This window comes from Peromyscus californicus, unplaced genomic scaffold, assembly GCF_007827085.1.
Source record: "Peromyscus californicus insignis strain IS unplaced genomic scaffold, ASM782708v3 Scaffold_7__1_contigs__length_154581171, whole genome shotgun sequence".
Taxonomy (NCBI): domain Eukaryota; kingdom Metazoa; phylum Chordata; class Mammalia; order Rodentia; family Cricetidae; genus Peromyscus; species Peromyscus californicus.
In genome coordinates, this window is record NW_026294595.1 from 2292877 (window position 1) to 2306089 (window position 13213).

Here is a 13213-nt window from a genome sequence, read left to right on the forward strand (position 1 = left end):
CTGGCTGTGATTTCTTTACCAAAATTGAAGAAGGCTCACAAAGCTTTACTTCAATGTTTATTGATTCTACATTTGGGAAAGTTTTGCTTTACTGGAAATACTCTGACCATTTCTTTATCTTTTGAAGCAAGCACTGTCAAATGGCAAGTCCCATTCCTTTGCAACTTCTTGTAATAAGTCTTTTCTTTAAACTCTACTTTAAGTCTGCATGTATTCTTAACCTGAAAACTAATAGTAATCTGTAACTCCTTGACTGTGTGCATTTTCAAAAGTATTGAAGTGTTATTTGTACAAAATAATCATAGTACCACCATGACATTAGACTATTGATAAAAACTGGGCACTCAGTAGGGTATGATCTGGTATTAAACATGCATTTTGCTAAAACAATTGTTAGAAACAAAATATTTTGTTTTCAGGCCAATGATCTACTGGAATCCAATGCCACCTATGAGAAAAATGTATAGAAAGGAAGAATAACCTACTGATGTCTTAGATAATCAACTAACTATGATAATACATATCATATGTATGCTAATGGCCTTTCTTTTAAAAATTATGAGTTTTATGTATATGTCTGTGTATGAGTATGTGCATGTGTGTGTTGGCACCTGCAGAGGCCAGAAGAGCATGTTGATATTTTGGAGCTGGAGTTACTTGCCATTGTGAGATACCTGACATGGGTACTGGGAACTGAGTTCATGTCTTCTGCAACTGCATGCTTTTAATTACTGAGGCATCTCTCCATTCTCTCATTTTGATCTTTCTATGAGTGAACTCTTCCCATTAACTTCCTTAAACCTCTCTTCATATCTTTGTTCCTCAGGCTATAGATGAAAGGATTCATCATAGGAGTCACTACTGTGTACATAACAGTGGCTACCCGGTCCTTCACCACTGAGTACATGGACAGAGGCCTGAAGTAGACGTAGATGATACTCCCATAGAACAGGGACACTACAGTGAGGTGGGAGCCACAGGTAGAGAAGGCTTTCCATTTTCCAGCTGCAGAGGGGATCCTGAGCACAGTGACAATGATTCTCAGGTAGGAAAAGAGGATGCATAGGAAGGGGGTCACAATGACAGCTAGTGTCTCAGTCATGACCACAATCTGGCTGGAGGATGTGTCAGAGCAGGACAGCTTTAGCACAGGCTGGGTGTCACAGAAAAAGTGCTTAATGACATGGGAGGCACAGAATGAGAGTTGAGACATGAGAAGTACACGGAACAGGGCATGTAGGTGGGAGATGGTACAAGAACCCAGGAGCATGAAGAGACAGCGTCGTGGCCTCATCACTACATCATAGTGTAAAGGGTTGCAGATGGCCACCAGTCTGTCAATGGCCATGGAGGCCAGCAGATAACTGTCAGTGTTCCCCAAACCCATGAAGAAGTACATCTGAACTAGACATCCCACATAGGAGATAGTCTTTGTCTCTGAGAGCAAGTTCACTAGCATCTTGGGCACAATGACTGTTGTGAAGCAGATATCCATGAACGATAAGTTGCTGAGGAAAAAGTACATGGGGGTATGGAGCCTGGAGTCCGAGCGGATGGCCAGGATGATGAGCACATTCCCCACCACGGTGACCAGGTACATGATGAAGAAGATGGCAAAAAGGGGTTTCTGCATTTGGGGGTTGGAAGAGAGACCCAGCAGGATGAAGTCCAAGGTGCTGCTGCTGTGGTTGTTCATGTCTCTGTCTCTGGCTAGATTTTGGAGAAGTTGTAGGAAAGATGTGAGAGGTAATGCTTCCCTAACTTTAAGCCTTTTTTTTTTTTAAAAAAAAACCTCATTACTATTTGTTATGATTAAAGAATACTTGTTAAGAATTAACAGAAAAATATATTAAAAGAACATCTAGCAAGGAAACACAAAGAGACAACTGTTACTTACTAAATTACAAGTGGAAGTTTTCTCACACGTGGTTAGTAATGTCTGTGTTATTTAATTTATCTGAGTTCTTTTGACTTCTGTATATTTGTCTCAGGTGGCTTCTTGATCAAGTCCTTAGCCTCCTCATTTTCTTTCCAGAATAAGAAGTTGTTGTGTTTTCCTTGAGGTAGTTTATTTTCATACAAAGGGTCTTCATCAATGAGGTCCTCCCATTCATGTTCTTCTTATCATAGTTTTGGAGATGATGATCATAGTAGGGAAAGTAGGCAAATGGGCATCAGAATTAATCCATGCTCTGTGAAGTCTCCAGAATTGAGATGATATTTTTTGTATCTGCAGAGGAAAAAAATTAACATTTACTTAGGTGTTTTTGGATGTTATAATCTGGACTCTTTAATTATGAACTTTGCCTTCAAGGATGTCACTCAAGAGGAGTACTACAAGCTTCTACCTATGATACTGATAGTATGTCTTTAAATATATTATTTTTCCTGTCTACAAGATTACTTTGAAGATATAAAGAGGCCATTACAAAGAGAGGGGAATTAACAGAACACGTGTGTATAAACATGATGATGAGGGAATACTTGGCATGGAAAATTTTAATTCAGAATGAGGGCAGGGGCCTAGGGGAGAGGAAAGAGTGAAACAAAGGTTAAACAAAACTAAGGATGTATGTAAAACCCCATGCAAACCTCCCATTCTGTGAGTCTGTTAAAATCATAATGAAAAAACTTTGAACAAAGACACCCTGAATATGTGAATAATGCTCCTCTTAGAAGTCAAATATTATCAAATGAAAGTCCTACAACAGGTGTGGGATATCTCCATGCAAGCTGTTGGTCAAGGAGGCCCCAGAAACCCTCCAAGCATTATAGATTATTGCCAATATTCTTGATTGCCCACCAGAACTAGACCCTGACACCATTTTGCTAGAGATACTACATACTTGACTTGCAACACACTGAGAAAACTCAATCTGAAATGGAAGTCTGTTGCTAGAGTTTTCCTGCCTGGCCCACAGTCAGGATAAATCTCTCTCACCTGCCAGCCCCACAGCCGCTCAAACCCAACCAAGTAAACACAGAGACTTATATTGGTTACAAACTGTATGGCCGTGGCAGGCTTCTTGCTAACTGTTCTTATAGCTTAAATTAATCCATTTCCATTAATCTATACCTTGCCACATGGCTCGTGGCTTACCGGTATCTTCACATTCTGTTTCTCAATGTGGCGGCTGGCAGTGTCTCTCTGACTCGGCCTTCCACTTCCCAGCTTTATTCTCCTCCTTGTCCCGCCTACACTTCCTGCCTAGCCAATGGCCAATCAGTGTTTTATTTATTGACTAATTAGCAACACATTTGCCATACAGAACATCCCACAGCACTTCCCCCCCCCCCCTTTTTTTTTTTCAAAAAGGAAGGTTTTAACCTTAACAAAGTAAAATTACATATAATTTGGGAATTTGGGCGTAGCTTCTCTTACTACTTCCTGCTGGAGGGGGGCGCTGTATCTTATGGGGAAACAAAGAAAATTTTAGGATTATGGAATAGTCCATGAGGGTGTATCGTCTGAGCCAGTTGCCTTCAAACCATTCTGGATGTTGGATCATCTGGGCCATGGTGTCATCGGAGACCTTTCAGGGGGTCTTGGCTGGTCAAACCTGATGTGTCTTAATCTTGAACAAATCCATAGCCTCTTGCTTTCTGTGGGAAAAAAAGCAGAGTCTCCTTTCCAAAGTAACATATCCTTATATTCAAATTTTGAAGTCAAGGTACCTTTAAAATATACATTTTGGCATAACTCAACAGCTTTTACAATCAAATGTTTTTCTGCAGTTAAAAATCCCAAAGACAACACAATTCAGATTCTCTGTGTAATATTCATCTTTACGTGGCTTATTTTCTATATTAATTTTACTGTCTCTTTAAAGACTTTATTTTTTAAAACTATGTATTTGTTTCTATAACTCTATATATCACCTTTTTTGTCTCTTTTAAGCCTACGTATATTTTACACACATTGTAAACTATTACATCTGAATCTGTCTTATTGTGAATCTATTGCCTTAAACTGCAGCAGCTGTGGCTGCTGGATCCACCCACCTCAGCTTCCCAACATGGCCATGGTTTACCGCCAGCTCTGGGAGCTATCGGGGGTCTATGCTTTTAGCCAAGCAGCGTGTAGCCCAGAAACCTCCCCTTTTGCTCTGCACCAGCAAAGGCTAAATCCACCATGCAGCTCAAAGTGCCACTTGCAAAGGCCTCATTCCCGCCATAGGCAGGTCGAGCACGCATGCTAGGAACCCACCAGTAGCTCAAACCAGCAGCTGCCGCTCATTTGAGAGAGACAATTAGGAACTGTTTTTAGCTCCGTTTTAGAATCTTTTCTCAGGTTTTAGGTGGAAACTCTTGCCACCACATTGGACGCCATTTGTTGCTAGAGTTTTCCTGCCTGGCCCACAGTCAGGATAAATCTCTCTCACCTGCCAGCCCCACAGCCGCTCAAACCCAACCAAGTAAACACAGAGACTTATATTGGTTACAAACTGTATGGCCGTGGCAGGCTTCTTGCTAACTGTTCTTATAGCTTAAATTAATCCATTTCCATTAATCTATACCTTGCCACATGGCTCGTGGCTTACCGGTATCTTCACATTCTGTTTCTCAATGTGGCGGCTGGCAGTGTCTCTCTGACTCGGCCTTCCACTTCCCAGCTTTATTCTCCTCCTTGTCCCGCCTACACTTCCTGCCTAGCCAATGGCCAATCAGTGTTTTATTTATTGACTAATTAGCAACACATTTGCCATACAGAACATCCCACAGCAGAAGTCTCCTTCATTTTGGCTACCTTTCACATTGCTAGGTGCTATGTAAGCTGCTATGGGAGAAGAGTCATCAACAGTCCTACTTTTCTTGAAGTCTATGACATCCATTAATGATCTGTTCAGTAAGATATGGCCAGCAGTGCAATGATGGCATTGTTATTATAGGAGCAACCAACTGCTTTCTGATTTGAGACCCACTATACAGGAGGGAACTTATGACTTGAACTATAAACTAGTTAATAGACTGTGATAGGAAGGTCATAGCCCCTATGGGAGAATCTACTACTGTTGTTTTGCTAAATAGGCACAAGGTCAAATTGCTTTCTTAATGACTAGACTTATATATTAGCTCTACTCTCAGCCTTCACCAGAGAAGCTTCTTTTTTATTTATTTATTTTTTTTTAGTGGGCAGCAGTTAACTAGTGAGACTCACAGCTGGTCATAGTGCAGAAACCAGATGAATGTGGGGTTATCTGCCCTACACAGTTCACCTGTATCACTCCCTCCAAGATCAGGGAACATCATGGAAGACAAGTCAGAAAGAATGTAGGAGCCAAGGGTTGGGAAAAGTGTCATGAAACAGTGCTTTATGGCTGTAACATGAACGTTGTACTCTTGATGAAGCTGTGGATATCTGCACAAGAATAGACCTGTTACCATTTCCATCATGCAGTGGGAGGAACTTGTGAGGGACTATCTGAAGCTAAAGGGTACTGAGGAGGAGTCATTTTCTTCAGTGATGTACCAGTGAAAACTTTCCCACATTCTGACAAATAATATTCCATTCATGATCATGCAGGCAACTAACAATTCAACTCAGTGGGTCAAAAACAAAAGGACATCAAAGTATGAGAGGGCTTTTTGGGAAGGAGAAATTTTCAGTGGGACAGGGGGAAGGAGAGAGGGAGACAGAAAGTGAAATGCCCCAAACTCAGCACATGTGTGTGAAACTGTCAAAGAATAAAAAAGGCTGCTGTGACATTCTCATTCTAAACATTCATGTAGGAACATAAAGTTTAGTGTGTAAGAGTACATGCCACACTAATATTTAGGAAACAAGATACAAGGATGGTACCTGCTGGCACTGTTGAGCTCTCTGGCCTAGATAACAGACTAAGACAGTACAGAAATCTAAAGATACAGGGGGGCATAAATGTTAAAAAAGGCGAAGCTGCCATCTTTTCAGATAATGTGATTGTACACTTAGAAAATCCAAGATAACAACCTTTTGTAACCATCAAGACTTCACCCAGGTGCTCAGATATAAGATAAGACTAAAGACTTATTATTAACAGACTTTCTGAATTACAAAAAATAATTTGTGAAAACTCTAAATGAAAACACCAAAAAAGCAGAGAAACACTTGAGAACAAGCCTGAGGTAAAGGAAAGGAATGAATGAGAATTCTCTGAAGAAAATGTAACAGAACACAAATTGAAGAGCTAAAAAAAATGAAGATAACATATCTCTAAAGAGAAAGGTTTTTTATTATTAAGAAATTTTCTATTCATTTTATATGCCAACCACAGATCCCCCTCTTCTCCCTCCTCCCACCCCCAGCCTTCCCGCACCTCCTCCAAGGCAAAGTCTCCCATGGGGAGTCAGTAGAGCCTGGTACATTCAGTTGAGGCAGGTCCAAGTCCCTCCTCCCTGCACCAAGGCTGTGCAAGGTGTCCCACCATAGGCACTGGGCTCCAAAAAGCCAGCTCATGCATCAGGGATGGATCCCGATCCCACTACCTGGGGGGGCCCTAAACAGTTCAAGCTAAACAACAGTCTCACCTATCCAGAGGGCCTAGTCCAGTCCCCTGGGGGCTCCTCAGCTATTGGTCCACAGTTCATGAGTTTCCACTAGTTTGGCTGGCCATCTCTGTATGTTTTCCCATCATGATCTCAAGAGAAAGGATATTTGAGAACATGAGTTCTTCTCAAATTGTGAAAATTTAGTGCATATCTAATGAGGCTCCAAGGAAACTTTTAATGGAATTTGAGAGAGTTGTGCTAAGATTTATGTAGAGTAGCAAATGACTGAGAATGGACAAGATAATTAAAAAAATTTAATAACAACAGGAAACTTTCTCAATCACAAATTAAATCATGCAAAAATAAAATAAAATAAAACAGTAAGGGCATTCACAGAGAAAATAAATCAACGAACCACTATAATGAACTACATGTATCTCTATTTGTATATGGAAAGACATTTTGGCCTAGCCGTAATAGACAGCAAGAATTCCTTTAATAGCAACAGAAGACAACTAGAGTGCTACACTAGTGCTATTTATGACAGTTAGCTGAATATTTGAAAAAAAGTCGATGTAACTAACACATACTCAGAAAACCCAGAAAAAATAGACTACAAGTAAAAATTCTAAATTGAAAAATAAGTTTTATCCCAAAGAAGGAGGATATTTTGAGGTTCTACAATGGGATGTTTATCAAGAAACGAAGTCTAGAAGAGTGACAGAATATTATACTCTGAATATTGAACATTGTGCTGGAAGGGATCATGGACAAAACTAAAATACAAACCCCTGACCACAGAAAACTTCTGTAACACAGCTGCTGATGGACACGTGCTCATCCCCACTTCTAACCAGAAAATGCAAGTTAGTCTGAAATACAATTTTCACCTATCAGAATTTCTTTTTGCAGTGCCTGAAGGGGAACAGGTCACCATATTCTCTGGAAATGATTGGGTAAATCAAGATAGCTCTTCTTATAACCCATACCAGGAATGAAAGCCTGCATTACCACCTCCCACTTTAATGGAAAACAGGTCTTTTTTCTCACATAATATATCCATATTATGGTTTCCCCTCCCTCTATTTCTCCCAGCTCCTCTCACATCGCCTCCCCTCCTGATTCCCCCCCCCCCCCCCCCCCGCCTCTGTCTCTCATTAGAAAACAAAGAAGCTTATACTATTTATCTAGTAACTTAAGGTATCTATCCTGTTGAAGTAGTCACAATTGTGTAGGACAAAGATTTGTACGTATAGTTTTATTGTGTCATTGCCTGTCATAGCAAATAAAAAAACCAATAAGCCTAAGAATACAAAGATGGAATCACTAATATTCACTTGAATGTGAATTATTATATAAATTACTAAATAATGTATAGTATATTCTTCTTGCTCAATATCATGCCAAGGATATAAAGTGCTAATACCTGCTAACATTTACTGGCACTCAGTACACAGCAACTAAAAGCTTTTAACTCAAAGCTTTTCATTAAAAAAATCATTTTATGTTCTTTAAACCCTGAGAGATAGACACTGTTATGACCTGCTTTTCGTAGACAAAGAAAAAGAGAGTTTGGCAAGGTTAACTGACTTAGCAGACACTGCGTTTAGAATTGGTAGAGCTGGCTTTTGAATGGTGGTAGATCAGAGGACAGAGCTGAAGCTATTCCTGGCTGACCTGGTTATTTTGTTACTGTACTATCTAGACTAGTGTGTTCATTGAAAAAAGCAAGATGTAGAACTATGAATACAAACAATGCAGTTTGTACAATGGCATCTCTTACATGTTGTCATACATATGCTTGTTCATGTGACTGTCTTCTGAAATGAGATTAGAAGTCTGGAGCAATGTCTAGATTTAACTTTGTTTTCATTTAAAACAATGAATGCATGTTTTTATAATTTTATAATACATTGATTTTATAATTCAAAAGGTGAAATTACCCGATAGTTTCATTTACCAGAGAATTGTGCAATTTTTTCTCTTCATTGACTTATGCTCACACTATAAATACATTTGGGGAACATATCAACCATAATTCTTGTCTCTCTTAGAATGTTAGAGAAGATTATGTCTGTGTGTGTGTGAATTTGTTTTTGTACTTATGAGAATTATCATGATATCACATAGATTCTGAAATGTAGGATGCTAAATTAGAGTTTCGGAACATTAAAAACTGTAATATATGTCTCAACCCGAAGAGACCCCCACTCGGCCCACTGCCTGGTGGAAGTGCTCATTTTATCCTGGGGACTTCCCCTTTCACCATGGTTTTCAAGCTCACCTCTGGACAGTTATCCGTGGTCAACACAGGCTACAAGGTTGCTGCTGAGCCTTGAACTTGGAAGTCTCTCTTTGTGTGGTGTTTCTTACGGGCCGGAGCTCAAGCCTTCTTCCTCTTTATCTGGATATGGTCAGTATATTTTCCACACCTTGGGATTACCATTTTACGTCCATATTGATAATGATGTATAGGGATGTGCGGTATTTGTTTGTGTGCACATATTCTGTTTCTATCTTTCCTACCCTTGCTGTTTGGATACTCAAAGACAATCCAGTGAGTCACTAACAATCCCCCTTACAAGTGGCTATTATTATTGCTCACAAGGAAAACCAGGAAATAATATGTTTTTATCATTAGTTAGAAGCTTAGAAAGGTGAGGAAACTGAGAGCATTTCCAATCGTTTTAAATCTTACCCTTAGGTAGCTGTCACTGATCTTTCAGCTGCTTGCAGATGAAAGGAAGGTATAAACTGTAGTCCGTGAAGGAATGCAAACAGCTAAGTGTACTGGACAGGTTCCATGCTAGCCCTTATTTAATTCTCATCATAACATTACAATGAAGGCACCACTTCCTCATCCTCTAAATAAAGAGACTGAAGTGCAGATTCACAGAGCTGGTGAGTGTACACCTAATATTCAAACACAGGCACTCCCTGCTTCAAATCCCATGATTTTTTAATCCTCATCTTCCCCAAGCCATGCACCTGTTTAGAGAACTAAGCCTGTATCAATACACATGCAGATGTTCTCTCACTTGTTTTTTATCATTTGTCCTGGGTCTGTCTTGGGACTTGGGTCTTTACATCTCAGCTGTCCATATCCTCATTTCTAGACTATGGCAGTGGTGGAGTAGAGTACCCTCGAAGAGACACATTCTGCTTACAAATTTTTCTGGGTTCTCTTTTCAAGGTTGAAACACTTCCTTTCTGCCTGGTTTTTATTTTCGTGTCTAAAGAGATCTATAGTTCATGTCTTTTGGCTCCATCAAAGGTGCGATATTTGTCCAATTTTCATTTCCTACTTATTTTTATTTGTAAGCTTTCTAGGTCAGCTTCAAGCCATCAGACTCCTTTCCCAAGACAACACACCCGTGTTTAAGAAACCCTTAATCCTTCTGGTCCATTTCATGTTTCTGCTTTTTTTTCTTCTCATTACTACTTTCCTAGTTGCCTGGCTCTGTCTCTCTCCAAAGAATTCAAGTTGAGAGATGTCAGGTGTTTTGATGTTTGGTTTAGCTGTAATCAGGCAGAATTCATAAATGCTACTGCTAATACATAATGAACATACATTGCTTCCTGCACCATAGGACAGTGTGGCTTCTCCAAGACCGTTGCCTAACTTGTGCTGTTCACCTCTGTCACTTTTGTTTCACATGATTGCATTTGTCTGATTCCCACAATTACAGAGAAAATGGACGTAGAATCTTTGAAGGCCACTCAGTCCCTTGAGGAAGGGCTCCAATTTAGAACATTTTCCCACCCTGAGCCCAAATTTGTCTTCCTATGTTTGCCAGATAATATCTAAGAATTCCACCCACAGAGAGTATTTCACTTTTACGGTACTCTGTGTTCCAGGCAGCAGAAACAAAGCACAGAGGAGTGAAGTGACTAGGCAGTCAGATGGATTCTCAAGAGCCTCACATTGCCCTCACTGTCTTGGTCTCCTCACTCAGTTTCATAGGGAACACTCTAGTTGTAGCATGGATGGCATGACCTTTGAGGCTGCCTCTTTGGTAATATCTTTCATAGAGTTGATGCTTCAAGGATCTGATATTAGATCAAAATATCAAAATACAGTATGTTAAGATGTATAGGGAAAGGTCATGTTTCCTGGCTTTTCAGACGGAATAGAGAAGATAGGAAGGAAAAGGGAGGAAGACAAGATGTTCCCACCGCTAGCATTGACAAAGACCCCACAGACTGCTTACCTGTGGAAGTGACAAGGAAAGCCAGGGTATGACCAGGCTTGGGGGCCCACTGAGTAGTTAGATCAGGCTCTGAATATCGGAAGAAAGAGCATCCTACACTGATTATTTAGCCCCCGAAGTGTCCTGACTCTACCTACCATGGGAGTTGGCAATAGAAAAGGAAACCCAGGGGCCAGTTCTATCTGCATGCCAGAGCCCTGAGAGATTTGGCCCCCTAAGTTCTCCCAGGAGGGGAGGGCATTTCTGATACTCTCAGTAAGCTGTGGGGAAACTGGGTTTCAAAAGCATTGCCTATAATACCAAGATGAGAGTTAGAACCATGTAGTAGCAGAGATGGAGTGTGGTCATGTACATGTGTGTGTTCTGTGTACCCCTGTGTGCATGCCTGTGTTTAGGCTCTATGCATTGCTACCTGAAGGGAAAGGCAGATGGCCTTTCTGAAATTTGTATCTATAGGTACCATATTCTGGAGAGGACTTGAAGTTAATTTCTGCAAGTGTACCTGCTAAGATTCTTCTGTTGGGTCTGTCTTATAAACTGTGTAGTTTCTGCAAATATTAACTTTTCTAAAATATTTTATTACTTTAATTCATTCATCTAGATATCTCATATATAAACCCCAATTTCTCTAATTAGTACATGAATGAATTTGCTCAAATTATTTAATCTCATGAATGCATAGTGTCTTTATTTGTAAATGGTACAAAATAAAAACCTTTATATAGGTATGACTTTCTCTTTTGTTTTCATTTCAAAAATGATTGATTATTGTTTTAAAAAAGGGATTCATAGCAAACTCACAGATTTCCTGTACCTCCTGCTCTTACTTACGGAGAGCCTGCAACCCCACTACCATCACCAAGTGTTTCAATTTTGGTTTAAACTCTGTAATTTGGGATCAGTGTGTACCAACACATATGCAGCATGCTGTGTAGAGAACAGTCCCACTGCTCTAAGGAGTCCCGTGAGCTTCATCAGTTTACACCTCCTGGTTTCCTGGTTCCTGGGAACCACTGTTTTTTCAGTCTCTTCATAGTTTTGTTTTCACCCAACGTAACACAGTTGGAACCACACCGATGTTTGCCGTTGTGGTCGTCTTCTTTCATATAAGAATAGGCATTTAAGATTCCTCCACATCTTCTCATGGCTCAATGTTACTTTGCTTTTAGTGTTTGGTCTTCTACCAGTTTTAAAATTCTGTGCACATTTTGGGTAACAGTCTTCATTCAGATATGATATTCACACAATTATAGTTGCTTTTATTGTTTTGTAGGCACTGTGCTAATAAGTTGTTTTGATATGGGGCCCAAACTATGACACGCTTGACTCTTTTTCCCTCGAACACTTTTATCAGAGTATTTTTCTTTCTCTTTATTATTTTTATCCTGTTCATACTATAATCTATTTGCATTTTTTTTTTTTGCTCAGTGTAGAATTTTGTATTTGAAGATATTTTTGTGAGAAAGTATCTATTTATCCCAGGCTGGAATCAAACTCTCAATGTAACCAAGAATAGCTTTGAACTTCTGATCCTCCTGTCTGTTTTTCATCTGCTGGGATTAATGTGTTATGATGCTGGGTGAGGGCGATGTTGGGGATCTAACCTAGAGCTTCCTGTATACTAGTTAAATTCTCTACTAACTGAGCTATCTCCCGAGTTCCTGCAGAAGAAATTAGAAAATTCAATTAGTTTTCAGGTTCATAGGTCTTAAATTGCTCCTACATAATTAAAGACCACTTGGTATCTATAATTACACAAAGAACTCTTCAGAGTCTTTTTTTTTCTCTTTCACAACTGAGACTTTATTGGTTGAGTACACAGACATTTCAGTTCTTAAAACATGGACCCAAACTCTAAGAGTCAGACATTGTGTTCACGTACCCAGAAGAGCCACGTGTTGTTTCTCTTTGAACTTAGTCCAGTGATGTTCCAGCCTAAGCTTTGGCAAGTTTTCCCTAAGACCTCACATAACAATCAAATGCTCACAATCCTTAATTCCACTGACTCACAATTTTATGCCACATATAGTACCTATTCAAAATTTCAGTCTTTCACAGCACATTATCACAATTGTTAGGAAAAGGGACTGCCGTGACCAGAGACAGTTCTGACAGGGCAAGGACCGAAGAGTGGTTTTTAGGATACAATTCTACTAGAAACACAAGACCAGAAATAACTGAAAATATTCCAGACACAAATGCACGACCGAGACTCCAAGTATACTTTGTGTTGTAGGATACAAAACTAGCCCCTCTACGGAATGTTATGGTGACCCCCGAGACAGTCACAGCCTCTCCTGATTCAGTATCCTGCTCTTTTCTGGTTGTACCAAAAAATAAACAGCCAGCAAGTGATTTAACCTCTTAAAAAAATCATTTACACTTAAAAAATGGCATGAAGCGGGACTTCCTTCCACCTTTTAAAAATGTTTCTAGAGCTACTAAAAACCTCGCATTTACAAAATAATTGATAAAAATATTCCTCTGGATTGTACAAGAAGGGAGGCCGGGACACTGACAGACACGATGGATGG

At 39.8% G+C, this 13213-nt stretch overlaps 1 protein-coding gene across 1 annotated transcript; it reads right to left on the reverse strand.

Annotated features, from left to right (window-relative positions):
- Nucleotides 1-766: 766 nt before the first annotated feature.
- On the reverse strand, nt 767-1705 carry LOC128102202 (olfactory receptor 1L6-like). Its single transcript, XM_052725766.1, has one exon. The coding sequence runs from the start codon at nt 1694-1696 to the stop codon at nt 767-769; it is 930 nt and encodes a 309-aa protein (XP_052581726.1). The 5' UTR covers nt 1697-1705.
- Nucleotides 1706-13213: the final 11508 nt, after the last annotated feature.